Source organism: Rhincodon typus, chromosome 16, assembly GCF_021869965.1.
Source record: "Rhincodon typus isolate 14 chromosome 16, sRhiTyp1.1, whole genome shotgun sequence".
Lineage (NCBI taxonomy): Eukaryota > Metazoa > Chordata > Chondrichthyes > Orectolobiformes > Rhincodontidae > Rhincodon > Rhincodon typus.
Genome location: NC_063347.1, coordinates 14637798 through 14652517, shown reverse-complemented (window position 1 = coordinate 14652517; position 14720 = coordinate 14637798). Strand labels below are relative to the sequence as shown.

General features: G+C 43.1%; 1 protein-coding gene across 1 annotated transcript in view; it reads left to right on the top strand.

Moving 5' to 3' along the window:
* LOC109927445 (copine-9-like) overlaps nt 1-14720 on the top strand; it is a 369357-nt gene that overhangs the window by 35464 nt on the left and 319173 nt on the right. The window contains exon 2 of the mRNA XM_048606481.1: nt 14125-14165. Coding sequence (XP_048462438.1) covers nt 14125-14165 — 41 coding nt within the window. The remainder of the gene's footprint in view (nt 1-14124; nt 14166-14720) is intronic.

Below are 14720 nucleotides of genomic sequence, written 5' to 3'. Positions count from 1 at the left end.
GCACCTAGTGATGGTAACGTCTTATCTTTCACTGTCATTTCCTATGATAAGATAGATATTATTTATGGACAATTTAGACATCACTCCTGCAATACCAAATCTATTGACAAAATGGAGTGGGTTAAAAGAAATCCATCAATACCCTGTATCAACTTACTTTTAGTTGTAAATGCTATGGAGAAAAATTCATATGTTTTACTGATATAAAATTTTGAGCCAAAACTGTATTTTGAAGGATAATAATCTATTTGTATCGTGTAATTAAAGAAATCTTGAGTTACTTCACCCTGAAATATAAACCTCTCAATCTTTTATGCTCTGATTTACAGCCATTGTAAGTACATTAAATGTTATCAGTTTGGTATAAGCTTCACTCATTGATATATAATTTTCTGAAGCAACACTAGATGTACCCATAAAACTATTGGCTTAGCTTCCACATTCCAGCAGTTAGCTTTCACATGCTCCATTTTATGGTAAAAGTAACATGTTGATCTTTGTGACTCATATTTATCCATCAGAATTTTGTCTTTTTCACTTCTCTGAGAAGGATCTGTCTTTTCCTTCCTGTCAGGCCCCAATTGTAATTAGTGCTCTGTTTGCTATTAATTAGTTTACCTCTCCAGCTTTTGTGTGTGTTTGTTGATCCGGAATGTTTGTGGGATATTTTGCAACTATCTGCAAAAATAGGAGATTCCCTTATTTTAGAAACTTTATAGTCTTCTAGGGGAAACCTGATTTGTAAGGAAGTACAATTTTAAAATTCCTCCATTAACAAGAACACTTAGATTTCCTAAACCTTGACTGAGTTTCATTGACCAAACACTTTTTCTGTAGCAAGTCCACAAAAGACTGATTCTGTCCCTTCTATAAATTTCTAAATTTTTGTCTATACTCCTCTTGAACTAACACATATATATAATGCACAGCAGACTTATCTGCAGGATTACCTGTGAACTGTGCATTAGAAGTGCCAAGCAAACCTCCAGTGCTTCCCTACCAAAACACTTTGGGTTATATTTTCATTTCCTTTTGACTGAATCTGAGTCGCGCCAGCTTTTTTGGAGGAATTTCTGCCGTGAAGCCAAATCAGTTCTTTTGCGATATCTTGCCAAACTTGCTGCATGAACTATTGACCCTGCCCCGTAGTGTCTGTCTACAGTTTACTATGTGCCATTCCAGAACAACTCACTCGCCACTCAGTGAATATCCGCTGAAAGCCCGGAAACACTCCTTGCAGCTGCACTATCATTAAAAGACCATTGGGTGCCTGGGCAAACACTGCCGTTCTGAAGCTGCCCTGCTAGCTTGATTGTGAAAAGTGGAAGATGGCATCATGATTCTGAAACAGGGACCTGGATGGCCAGGGCAAGGGCGTGGTGCAGAGGTGGGCCATTCTCTTACTGGATGACTGGCAGACCTGGCCACATCACTGACTCTGGCAGCCTAGCTCAAGGTCACCCCCACCCCGCTCCTGGTTCAGTGTCATCTCTGCGAGGTGGAGGAACGGCCCGCAGTGCTGTAAGGTCAGTGGCCATCTCTGCTGTGTCAGGCTAAGTGCCACATTTTGTTCTCTGCTACCTCACATTCACTGTAGCTTTGCTACTGCACCCAACACCACCTCACATCCCACCTCCCCACCCCACCAAGCCTCACTCTCTGCCACTTTCACTATTACCTGCAACATCATCTATCACTCTCTCTCACTGACTCCAAATTCTCACACCATTAACACTGTATGGGCTCTGCCCTACCTCCTGACTACTTTAGAACACCTCAACACCTGCACCAGGGATAACAGGCATTCCACCCACTTCCATCTCACACAATTCCACCCTTTCTCTCATTATAGGCCAGAGCCCCCCCCCAGAACCTGAGGATGTGTACGAAGGCCTTGGATGAGGCATCAGCAAGGCTGCCTCCTGCACCCACACCGGCTCAGATACTGCCACCTCAGTGGATGTATTAGGGGTAGTGAGTGTGGGAGCACGAACTGTGACAGCTCTACATCTGGCCGAGGAAGAAATGCCCCAGGCTATGGCACTCGGAGGACTCTTGGAGACCAGGCATGGGCTCCGCCCCCTGTCAGAGGGGGAACCTTGTAGTATTGACAATTGGGGGCTTTGTCCACATGCACAAGGAGGAATGGCAGAGAGGTGTGTGGGACACAATGGCCCTCATCACCCAGAAGCTCAAGCAGTGCAGTGGGTACGAGATATTTGGCTGCTTCCATGGACAGGTCGATGGCCCAGGATCCTATAGGGCTCCTGGAGAGATGCACACACCTACAATCCGTCAAGGTGCCACCAACCATCAATCCTGAGGTTCAAAGTCACGGTGACAGAGGTATTGGGAACCTGACACCCACAGAAAGACACAGGGCAGTGCTGGGTGGCAGCTGGTACTCCTCAGCTAGTGGATTACAGCTTCCACCTCAATGTGTCAGTGAGCCCCACACATTCCAATCCCCTTCCTGATAACCCTTCCCATAAACCCAACAGGCTCTGCACTTTCCCAGTCCACACTCAAACTATCTGCTTGCAACTGTACCTCCCACATTCTAAATCTAGCTCTTGTCAAGTATAGTCATTCATTGCCCCACCTTTGAATCTAGGGTGCTCCTGACCGTAGACTTCTCCAACCCCATCACCACCTTTCCTATTCATACCTTACTGTAATCCTCTTTTGTACATACTGTCATACCCCTTGACCTCAGCCTACAGACCTAGTCTTGAAGATTAACATGTTGCATACCATTCCCATAGCAATGGCCATCCTTATCCTAGAGCCCAGCCCCTTTCCCATTAGTTTCCATGAGCAGGTTGAACAGACTGACTGTGGCACAGCCCCTTGTTCAACTCAACTGGACCACCACAGATGAGATGCACGTGGACACCTGAGCAGTTCCTATTCATTTGTGGGATGTGGGTGTCACTGGCTGGGCCAGCACTTCTTGCCCATCCCTAGTTGCCCTTGAGGAGGTGGTGGTGAGCTACATTCTTGAACCACTACAGTCCTTCTGCTTTGGGGTTGACCCACAATGCCATGAGGGAGGGGATTCCAGGACTTTGACCCAGTGACAGTGAAGGAACGGCAATATATTTCCAAGTCAGAATGGTGAGTGGCTTGGACGCGAACTTGGCGTTGATTGTGTTCCCATATGTCTGATTCCTTTGTCCTTCTAGATGGAAGTGGTCATTGATTTGGAAGGTGTTGGCCGAGGATCTTTGGTGGATATATGCAGTGCATCTTGTAGATAGTACACATTGCTACTACTGAGCGTCGATGGTGGAGGGAGTGGATGCTTGTGGGTGTAGTGCCAATCAAGCGACTGCTTTGTCCTGGATGGTGTCAAGCTTCTTGATTGTTGTTGGGGCTGCACTCATCCAGGCAAGTGGAGAATATTCCATCACACTCCGGACTTGTGCCTTGTAGATGGTGGACAGCCTTTGAGGAGTCAGGAGCAGTATTCTAGCTTCTGGCCTGCTCTTGTAGCCACTGTGTTTGTGTGGTGAGTCCAGTTGCATCTCTGGTCAATGATAACACCCAGGATGTTGTTAGTGGGGGATTCAGTGATGGTAACGCCATTGAATGTCAAGGAATGGTGGTTAGATTGTCTCTTATTGGTGATGGTCATAGCCTGGCATTTGTATGGCACGAGTGTCACTTGCCACTTGTCAGCCCAAGCAGCAGTACATTTCACCAACCATATTGACTTAAATCACAGCACTGGCTCTTATAAGCCATAGGACTGAGCATGGCCCTTGCTTGGATTGTAGAAACATAGACCCTCCAAATGAGAACGCCCTGAAGAGAGGCCTGACTGATTGGTATGGGAGGCTGCCCTTGGTTTGCTGAGCCGGGACCCCTGGCTAAAGGCCACCTTCATGTTCTTTGCTGAGGACCAATTTCCTCAGACATAGTTGCATGCCTGCTCCGTGTGCAGTGTGTGTTTGCCACATATACTGCTGGCACATGGTGCGGGTGTGAGATTAAAGTAAGACACTGTCATACAGCAAGATATATGACTCTTTGGCTAAGGACTGGCGACCAGCAAGGCAAGCTGCCCTGGTTGTGTGATTGCACTATTTGGCACAGCAAGGCAAGGCATAGATGCTGTGAGCAAGCAGGTAGGTGCTAAGTAGAGAATATCAAGAGAAACATCAGATGCAGTTTGATCCACTGCCTGATGATTGGAGCAGTATTCAACCTGTGCTGTGCATCAGCCAGGGGGTTGCGTATTGATTTCATGGTTGTAGTGGGTAGCCGTTATCCCTCAGTGGTTAGCACTGCTGCCTCACAGCACCAGGGAACCAGGTTCGATTCCACCCTCAGGTGATTGGCTTTTGGAGTTTGCACATTCTCCCTGTGTCTGTGTGGGTTTCCTCCTGGTGCTCTGGTTTCCTCCCACAGTCCAAAGAATAGCCGTGGGAAATGCAGGGTTACAGGAATAGTGTAGGGGGGTGGGTGTGGGTGGGATGCTCTTTGAAGGGTTGGTGTAGACTCGATCGGTTGAATGGCCTGATTCCACAGCATAGGGATTCTATGATTCTATGAGTAGCTAGCCTTGCATGGCACCTAAACCCTCAAACACTCCTGGTAAGCAAGAGTGCTCCAGAATTTATGAACTGTGGCACTTGCTTATGAATTGAATGAAGTCTCTTCCCTTTGATGAATTTGCAGTATTGTGATACCACCCCTCTCAACCCCCAATTACCTCCAATATCCACTCCCCACCCCCACCAACGCTTTCCACATGGCTAGTCGATGGTATCCTGCACTTCAGGGAGCCCAGGTGCACCTCTAAATTCTGCTCCTCGCAATGTGACCCACCTTAATTCAGACAGTCAGGGACATCTTAATCCACTTTCAGTGTAGCATCAGCATTGAAGTAATGCTGTGGATTTTGCCTCCTCCATGGCATCATTTGAAAATTATTCCAAATGTCGGGCACTTTTTGTATGACAGTGAATTTTCTGATATCAGTCCTAACATTACCATTTGCTACCTTGAAGCTTTATCCACACCAAAGCTTTAATTTAGATGAATAATTCTGGGTTAACTCACCTCTAGCCCTATACACCACTGTAAACTCACTTCTCAGATCTTCACAGCTGGACAATCTTATCCTTCAAGCCTTTCCTCAAAACCCAATCCTGAGCTGGAAATGGTCGAAGTGTGGTGAATATTTAATCTTATTATGTAACAATGCATTGCCTACAATTTTATTAGATGTTATCGCATTTGAAGTTATTATCTTTGTTAAGAAAGTAGACAGGGCAACATTGCATAAATACATTAAATGCCCATCTTCCAATGTCACTGTCAATAACTCCCAGCTGACTGAATGGAAAGAACTGCTTGATTAAAAAATTTCAAGCGAAGGTGAAGTGTAATGTGAGAGCTAAATTTTAATCTCTAGATATTCTCCAGGAATATGTTTTTGAAAACTGGTTTCTGGAACATTTGTATTTGCACTATTCCCCCATTAAATCTGTATATCTGTTTCTATGTTTCTTCCATCTTAGCTCTGAAATAGCATAAAGGCTATTGGATTTGGTATAAATGTGCCTGTGATTTACCATTTGTCTAAATGATTGCATAAACTCTATCAGTTTTTGCTGAACCTCAGTACCCCAAAGACAGTGAGAAATCAACTGACTCTGCCTCTCCCATATATGTACTAATGCCTATAGTTGAATCTCCTGCATCCAGGACTGCTCTAGAATTGGATCACCCACTTAATTACTGTCTTATATCCTACTAGATTACAAAGGGATAATCCTTACATCTGGCCAAGCAGCATCAGAGGAGCAGGAAGGCTGATGTTTCGGGCCTAGACCCTTTTTCAGAAAAGGCCCCCATTTCTGAAGAAGGATCTAGGCCTGAAACGTCAGCCTTCCAGCTCCTCTGATGCTGCTTGGCCTGCTGTGTTCATCCAGCTCTACACCTTGTTATCTCAGATTCTCCAGCATCTGCAGTTCCTACTATCTCTGAATCCTTACATCTGGTCTTGCTGGATTGTAGATATGAACCCTGAATTCCTTGGTTCCCTAAAAGACATATGTTACTGGTTCACTAGTATTGTGTTGAGGAATTTTGATTTTGGGCACACAATACCATTATGCCATTGTTGTGGTAAGTGTAAATTTTCTTGACCTTTTTAGCAGTGCAATTCTACGCCTGTCACGTTCTCTAAGGTTTTATTTGCATAAGTACATTGTTCAACTGTGCACATTTCCTGGGTTCATGAGACTTGAGTAAGTTGGTGCAATTAGCGTAACTACTTCCAGAAATAACAGCCTAGCTGCTTACAGTAACACTTTAGACAGGTGTAAGAGTTGGATAACTGAAGAGGGCATATGTGTACATTACTGATTGCTTTATTTTCTAATATCTTCCTTTACATTGTGTGAATCACTAACTCCTACCTTTTGTTTTCACATGGTGCTTCACTCCATTTCTAGGAAATAACTCTGGAGCCTCTATGCTCCCACTCAACTTAGAACCGAGTGACTTTAAAGAAGGGATAGTTTATCCATGAGATACTTACAATCTATGCCATCATAATGCAGGAGGTATGCAGCAGCAATGTGTTGAAATAAGGAGAATCAGACATCAAACAAGCAAGTTCAACCTTCCCCAATGTGACACAGGTCATATTGATTCTATGAGAAACATAATAAACTGGTCTTGTGACTTTTGGATCTTTTCAATGGATGGTTGGCCCTCTCTTTCAACTTCAAAGTGAAGAATTGCAGACTTGTTCTGTTTATGGCTATTACAGTTATAACGGTGCAGGCGGTGGGGGGGTGGGGGGTAGTTTGCTATGCAGCATTTTGTAGGAGTTATCAGGGCTTGCACCCAACAGCCAGTATTCATTCACTTTGGCATCAACACCCTAGACAGCAGAGGTAGAGAGCCAAGGATTGTACAGAACAGTTGGTTCCCAAGGGTGCAGGGTGCCACAGTAGTACAGAAGGGCTCTGAAAGTGCCAACCCAGGAGTTGCTGAGAGATTGAAAGGGAAGGGCTTCTATTTCAAAGAGGCCTCACTTGTCTATGATGCAAACAAGGCAAGGGCCATCAGAGGGCAGATTCGGTAAGATGTCTTCATTGACTAATTTGAACTTTATCTTCTTCACACTGTAGTTGATCAACCCAGACCAGATTTCTTAGCCCTAATAGAGCTATTCCAGGAATCTTCACTGTTGCAAAATAGTCCAAAACTACTGAAGGGTCTATTTCCTGACATATTCAAATACTCAGAATGAATCATTCATGAGAGAAGTGCTGTGTATATTTCAAAACAAGCATTAATTTCATTACAAGATAAGGGGATGTATGAGGATAAATCTGTCACATAATGAGTAGGTGACAATTGCGGTGGGAAGAGGTGGTGTTTTGGTGTTATGTAAGACAATTAGTGTGCATTAGAAGATCGATAGCCTTCCCTAACCAGAGTGTATGCTGAAGAGTTTGTTGTGCAAGGACCTTTTTAGAAAAGTGTGACAGTGCCCAGGCTGGACAGGGAGGAAAGGGAATGTGTAGTGATGTGATATTATTGTCTGTCCTGGTATATACCATTCCTGGGTGTATGGAGACGGCAGGCAGTGCCGGTGCTAGCTGTTTTCAGTGGGCCAGTTGATGGTTATGTCCAGCTTGGCAAGACAGAAACCCAGGCAGATAACATGTAACTTTCTGGTGTGATAACTCCTGTTATTACTCGCATCAAGAAAATTCAAGGTTGTAGGGTCCTTTCCCCAAATTTATTGCAGTTGTTTTCTAAGCAACCTCAGGTAAAAAAATATGCTAAATAATATTAATAAAGTGGACATAGAATGGATGTTTTCCCTTGTGGGGTAATCTAGAATGCAAAATGAAGGAGCTGGTCATTGACTTCAGGAAGTGGAGAGGAGGGCACACCCCTGTCTGCACTAAGGATGCTAAGATGGAGATCGTCGATAGTGTCAAGTTCCCGGGAGTGACGATCACCAACAATCTGTCCTGGTCCAAACACGTCAACGTAACAGTCAAGAAAGCACAACAATGTCTCTACTTCCTCAGAAGGCTAAAGAAATTTGGCATGTCCACAAAGACTTGTGCCAATTTTTATAGATGCACCATAGAAAGCACCCTAACTGGATACATCACAGTGTGGTATGGCAACTGCTGTTCCCAAGACCACAGAAACTATAGAGAGTCATGAATGCAGCCCAGTCCAACATGCAAACCAGCCTTCCATTCATTGACTCCATCTATACTTCCCTCTGCCTCGGGAAAGCTACCAACATAATCAAAGACAACTCCCACTCCAGTTATAGTCTCTTTATTCTGTTCCATTGGACAGTAGATATAAAAATTTGAATACACGTACAAACAGATTCAAGAACAGCTTCTTCCCCACTGTTATTAGACTTTTGAACAGACATCTCAACTGTTAATTCAGATCTCTCTCTGCACCTTCTCTGTGGCTGTAACACTGTATTCTGTGCTCTGTTCTGCTACCCTGATGCACTTTGTATGGTATGATCTGTCTGCTTGGCACACAAAATAACACTTTTCACCGAATCTCAGGATGTGACAACAATAAATCAAACTCAAACTCAAATCTATAGTGAGAGGTCATAACTTTAGGCTAAGGGGTGGCAAAGCTAAAACAGAGATGAGAAGGAATTATTTCCCTCAATACATTGTGAATCTGTGGAATTCACTTCCTCAGAGTGTAGTGGATACCAGGACACCGATTGATTTGAGGAGGAGCTGGCCAGATTTTTAATTAGTAATGGGTTAAAGGGTTATGGGGAGCAGGCAGGAAAGTGGAGTTGAGGCCAAAATGAGAGCAGACATGATTGTATCAAATTGTAGAGCAGATTCAAGGGCTGAGATCTTACTCCTGCTCCTGCTGTTCATAGCTGTTATTATACACCTTTGGGTCAGATGGGACTTGAACCTGGACCTCTGTCCCAGGAATGGTACCAATGTGCCACAAAACCCATCTACCCAAAATTATTGCAAGCTTAATCAAATTTTGAGATGTATCTCTCTTGAAATTTAAATTGAAACAGGTTGTTTTAATTTAGGATGATTACGATCAAGTGAGAATGGAATATTAAGTGTAGATTTCAGCACTTTCCACTATTCAACAATTTTAAGATTCAGGAAAAGGTATAAATGATTATTCAAGAAAAGAAAACAAGTTCTGGTATAAGATAAACGAAGAGAATTGAGCCTTTTCTCTTTGGAAAAAACGAGATGCAGAGTCCAGGCCTGTGAAATGCTTAAAGTCATTAATACTGTAGATGGAAGCAGGTTATGTGGCTAAAGCCATGATTGTAGAGCAGGAAGACACAAATGCAAGTGACATTACAGATTGGAAGGGGTTTTATCCCCCAAAAAGCAGCAGAAAATTGCATTAAGTTTTCAAAGCAATAACAGACAAACATACAATTTAAAATTAAAAGTGAAATGACTAACCAAACAAGTTCTCACCCCAAAAAACTACAGTCACTGAGCGTGCATTCTTCTACAGTGTTTGATTCACAGCTTCATAGAGTTCTGGCCGTGGGATTATGATTTGTGAAATTCATCACTGCATGAATTAAAAATAAAGTACAAGATCGAATATCTGGGCATTTATTTTACTTTAGAGATCTGGGAGAGATTAGATTCAGGTTTATCATATCAGAGGTTTTACCTATGATTATTTACCTTCCTCAAGACATTTAATAAACTGGCCAGTTATGAAAATTATACAAAATTCATCGGAAAGAAATTTTCATTTCTTTTCTCAGCCCGACCAAATGTAGGAGAGTATCAGACATTACCTTGGGAGACTGCTATCTGAAGCAATCGATATTGGCTGAAGTGATTTTACAGACCCCAACCAGTCAAGTCACACCATTTCTATTACTTGCATCACTCAATAGATTCAGATTAGGATGGATGGAGTTCTGTACCAATGGAATAGCCTACTTTCAGGTCAGGATGTAGAAAAAAAACTATGCTTGGAGATGTCAACAGTACAAATCATTCAGGATGCCTGTGTACTGGGAATAAAGTAGGAAGAAATACCTGATGGAATGCAAAATAATTTTAACTCCATCATCATTCCAATATTTTGTTATTCTGTTCACCATCAAACTTTAGTTTTCCACAATCCGTGTCATATATCCCAAATTTTGTAAGAATGTAATTCCATGACAGTGCCTCTATCAAGTCAGGAGTATGATGGAATACTCCCCACTTGCCTGGATAGGTGCAAATCCACTCAAGATGTTTGACACCATCCAGGACAAAGCAGTCCGCTTGATTAGCACCACATTCACAAGCATCCACTCCCTCCACCACCAAGGCTCAGTAGCAGCAGTGTGTACCGTCTACATGATACACTGCAGAAACTTGCCAAAGATCCTCAGACCGCACCTTCCAAACCCATGACCAGTTCTCTGTAGAAGGACAAGGGCAGCAGATATATGGGAACACCATCACTTGCAAGGTTCCTTCCAAGCCAATCACCATTCTGCCTTGGAAATATATCGCAGTTCTTTCACTGTCACTGGGTCAAAATCCTAGAATTCCTTCCCTGATGGCATTGTGGGTCTACCTACAACACATCGACTGCAATGATTCAATAAGGCATCTCACCACCACTTTCTCAAGGGAAACCACAAATGAAACACATGCTGGACGGTCAGCCAGGCCAATGCCCATGTCCTTCAAGTGAATTTAAAAAAAAATCAAATTTCACATGACAACCAACCAGTATCCTCTTCTCATGTTGTTTAAATAATTGTTCCTTTTGAGATTTGGTATTCTTGCAATTCTGCCCTGATGTCTGCAAGATGAAAAGCTTCAAAAGTCTGTGTCTTTTAGCAGCAATATTCAAATATAATTTTCTCGTGAAGTTCAATGTAAGTATTCTTAAAAAATGCATATTTAAATTTTCAAATATTTCCTCCATGGAATATTAACCGCCAGAGCTATAGAGCCTGAAATTTCAGCATGGCCAACATGTCCTCTTGCCTGTGAAACAGGGGCAAGAACAACCAGCATTACTTGAGACTTTGCCTTAAATAAAACCAAAAAGTGCTAGCCAAACTCAGCAGGTCTGGCAGTACTTATAGGGAGAAAAACGAAGTTACCTTTTCGAGTCTAGTGACTCTCCATCGGAACAGTTCTTATGAAGGGTCACTGCAGCCAAAACATTCACTGTATTTTTCTCTCTACAGGTCCTGCCAGCCGTGCTGAGTTTCTCCAGAACTTTCTGTTCTTGTTTTAGATTTTCAGCGTCAGCAGTTCTTTATTTCTATTTTAACGAAACTTGGTCTAACTCATTTATCTGATAGTTAAGCATCCAAATGGCCAGTGGAGCAATTGTTCTCTTTATCTGTAAATGATATATGTGCACAGAAAGGAGAGTAATTCTCATGAGTTGAATTGTGAGCAGGTAGCAGGGCAGCACAGTGGCTCACACTGCTGCCTTACAGTGCCAGGGACCTGGGGGTTTGATTCCAGCCTCGGGCGAGTGGAGTTTGCACGTTCACTCCATGTCTGCATGAGTTTCTGCTGGGTGCTCCAGTTTCCTCCCACAATCCAAAGATGTACAGGTTAGGTGGATTGGCCGTGCTAAATTGCCCATAGTGTTTAGGGATGTGTAGGTTACATATGAGAGCGGCACGATGGCTCAGTGGTTAGCACTGCTGCCTCACAGTGCCAGGGCCCCAGGTTTGATTCCACCCTCGGTCAACTGTCTGTGTGGAGTTTGCACATTTTCCCTGGGTCTGTGTGGGTTTCCTCCTGGTGCTCTGGTTCCACAGTCCAAAGACGTGCAGGCCAGGTGAATTGGCCATGCTAAATTGCCTGTAGTGTTCAGGAATGTATAGATTAGGTGAGTTATAGGGGGATGGATTTGGGTGGGATGCTCTGTGGGTCACTGTGGACTTGTTGGGACAAAGGGCCTGTTTCCACACTGTGGGGATTCTATAATTTAAAAAAAAACATGTTTCTGACTGCTCTTAGACTTCAAACAAATCCTTTGTCTTGAAGTTTATGATTTCTATTACCTTCTCATGGAGAGATGCTCCCCCCTGCCATGGTCACATCCAGAAAGCTGCAAGAAATCTCATTTCAATCTCCTGCAGAAAGCACTATATTCAAGAGGGTCTAATGCTATAACGGTCTTCCAATCACAATGCTTATGTCCCTACTGTGTAGAATGAAGAAAATATTCAAGGAGTTTTTGAGATTAAATTGTTACAATAAAAATGCAACGGCAATTATGTTAAGAGTGGTGCTCAGGCTTATAAGAAAGTATGAAATATCCCTGAAGTTGCTGCATTGTGCTAGTTATGAATGCTATTAGTTCAGAATGTAACATCCAGAGATCATTAAAGCTTAGTCACCTGGGGAAAGCAAAGAAAGTAAGAATTTTAAGCAGGAATTTTAGTAATGAATACAGAGGGATTTGGGAAAGAACAGTAGTTTTTGCCAGGGAATTAAAGATCACAAACTGGTATATGGCAGGCCAGATATGAGCATCACCAGCTTGATGGATTAAAATAAAAAATATAAGAGGCAGATGTGACAATCATTCCCAGTGCCGAGTCCTATTTCTATATTGCTTTTCTGAATTTTTAAAATTAAGATTACGCCAGGTATCTGGTGAACATACAGGATGTGTTAGATATGGCAATGGTGAATGGTATGCGATAGAGGATACAAAATGGAGATAATACAAGAGGGACACAACAAACAATGTTTGTTATAATGTAAGTTCTAACATTGTTAAATTATTTTTCCTGTGATATTTCCAACAGCTTTAACTTCGAGCACATTAAAGTCGGGTGGGGATGCAGGGCGACGGAGGGGAGGCTTCCTCATGGGAGCTTAGCTTGAGACCTGAGCTATATTAAGTGCAGTCTCCCACCTAAACATTGAGCAGTGAACCCAAAGGAATTGTTCCTGGTTTGCTAAGTCCCAGGAAAGGGTTTGTTTGAAGACTCTGGTGATGATAAGGCTGGAGCAGGGGAAGACAGAATGCCTGCTCCTCCTGGTTTATGGGGATTCCACGCAACTAAAAACTTCTGTTTATCCTTGGCCTCTTTAATCCACAATATGGGACTTCCATCATGACAGAGGTATCAAGGTTGACCCCACAGTCACAACCAAATTCATGAGTAAAAATGTGCTCCCTGCAAAGTGAATTTTCTGCCTGCGGTTGGGTTAATACAAGTGGCCCTGGGTGAGGCTGTTAAGTAGGCATTAATTGCCCAGTTGTGTGCCTGAGTTGGTGGCCTTCCCACCACAGTTTCCACAGGGGTGGAGGTGAGAAAATGGCAGGGAGCTCACCTGTCATCCTACCCTCCCATTAAATATCTTAGATTCTGCCCCATGTTTTTGTTGGGATCCACTAATAGGTTTCAACATCTCTATAAATATCAACAGACTGCTGCTTGCAGCTTTTGCTCCTTTCTTTGGCCCCCTCTCTACTGCGTCAGAGAAGTCTGGCTGGGCAGTTGACAAGACTGAAGCACCAAAACAGAGCTGCCAATGCTGAAAGTGAATCATCACACTAGGAATGCAAGTGAGCGTTAGAGAAATAATCATTTTCAGAACAAAAACCAAAAGAACTGCAGATGTTATGAATCAAGAACAAAACGGAAGTTGATGGAAAAGCTCAGTAGGCCCGGCAGCATCTGTGAAGAAAAGTCACAGTTAACGTTTCAGGTCGAGTGACCCTTCCTCAGAACTGATGGTAGCTAGGTTCCTAGGGTCACCGGACCCGAAATGTTAACTCTGATTTGTCTTCACAGATGCTGCTAGACCTGCTGAGCTTTACCAGCAACTTCTGTTTTTGTTGTTCATTTTCAGAACGTTTGTTTGATATTATTGATGAGTGAGATGAAACGGGTGGGATAGAATCTCTGTTAGGATAGATTGCATGTGACCTCTTCAACAAAAAAGGCTTTGAGTTGAATACCCTATCCTTATTCCAAGCTTAGTTTTGGAAATGCATGCACTGTACCGATAGCACAAAAATATATTTGGATGCCCATTCATAGAGGACTGTGGAACTGATAGTATGTTTCAATGTTTTTTTGATTATTCCTTTCTATTTTCATAGGAACCTACTTGATGTGGACACCTTCTCAAAGTCAGATCCTGGTAAGAGTCTAACAAAATAAATTTGTTAACAGGGTTTAAAGGTTATGCGTAGCAGCCTTCCAGGTACTGGGGTGATTTTAAACTCAGTCCCCCTCAAATCAATGGTGAGTCAGGTTGTGGTTAACTAGGGTGGGATGTTAGAATTTTACAAACTTGAAACCTAAAATGATTGCCAATCTCTCGCAGACCCTTGTTTTAACAGAGGCAGAACTGGAAGGCAGTGGACTAATCTGTTCCCTGGGAAGCTGGTTGGTCATTGAAATATTTTTCAGAGCCTGCATGCCTCTAGATTAATAAACTATTTGCCTTAGAGTTAATTTTGTCAGAGTTACTGAGGCCTCAGAAATCCCAGCCAGTCACAGGGTGTGAAAAGTGTTTGATGCAAAATGCCTTTGGAGCACAGCTCGTGGGCCAAGAGAAACTGAACTGTTTCCTCCAGGGCCAACAAGCTAACCCTGTGAAATATCGATTCAGAGATAGTAGGAATTGCCGATGCTGGAGAATCTGAGATAACAAGGTGTAGAGCTGGATGAACACAGCAGGCCAAGCAGCATC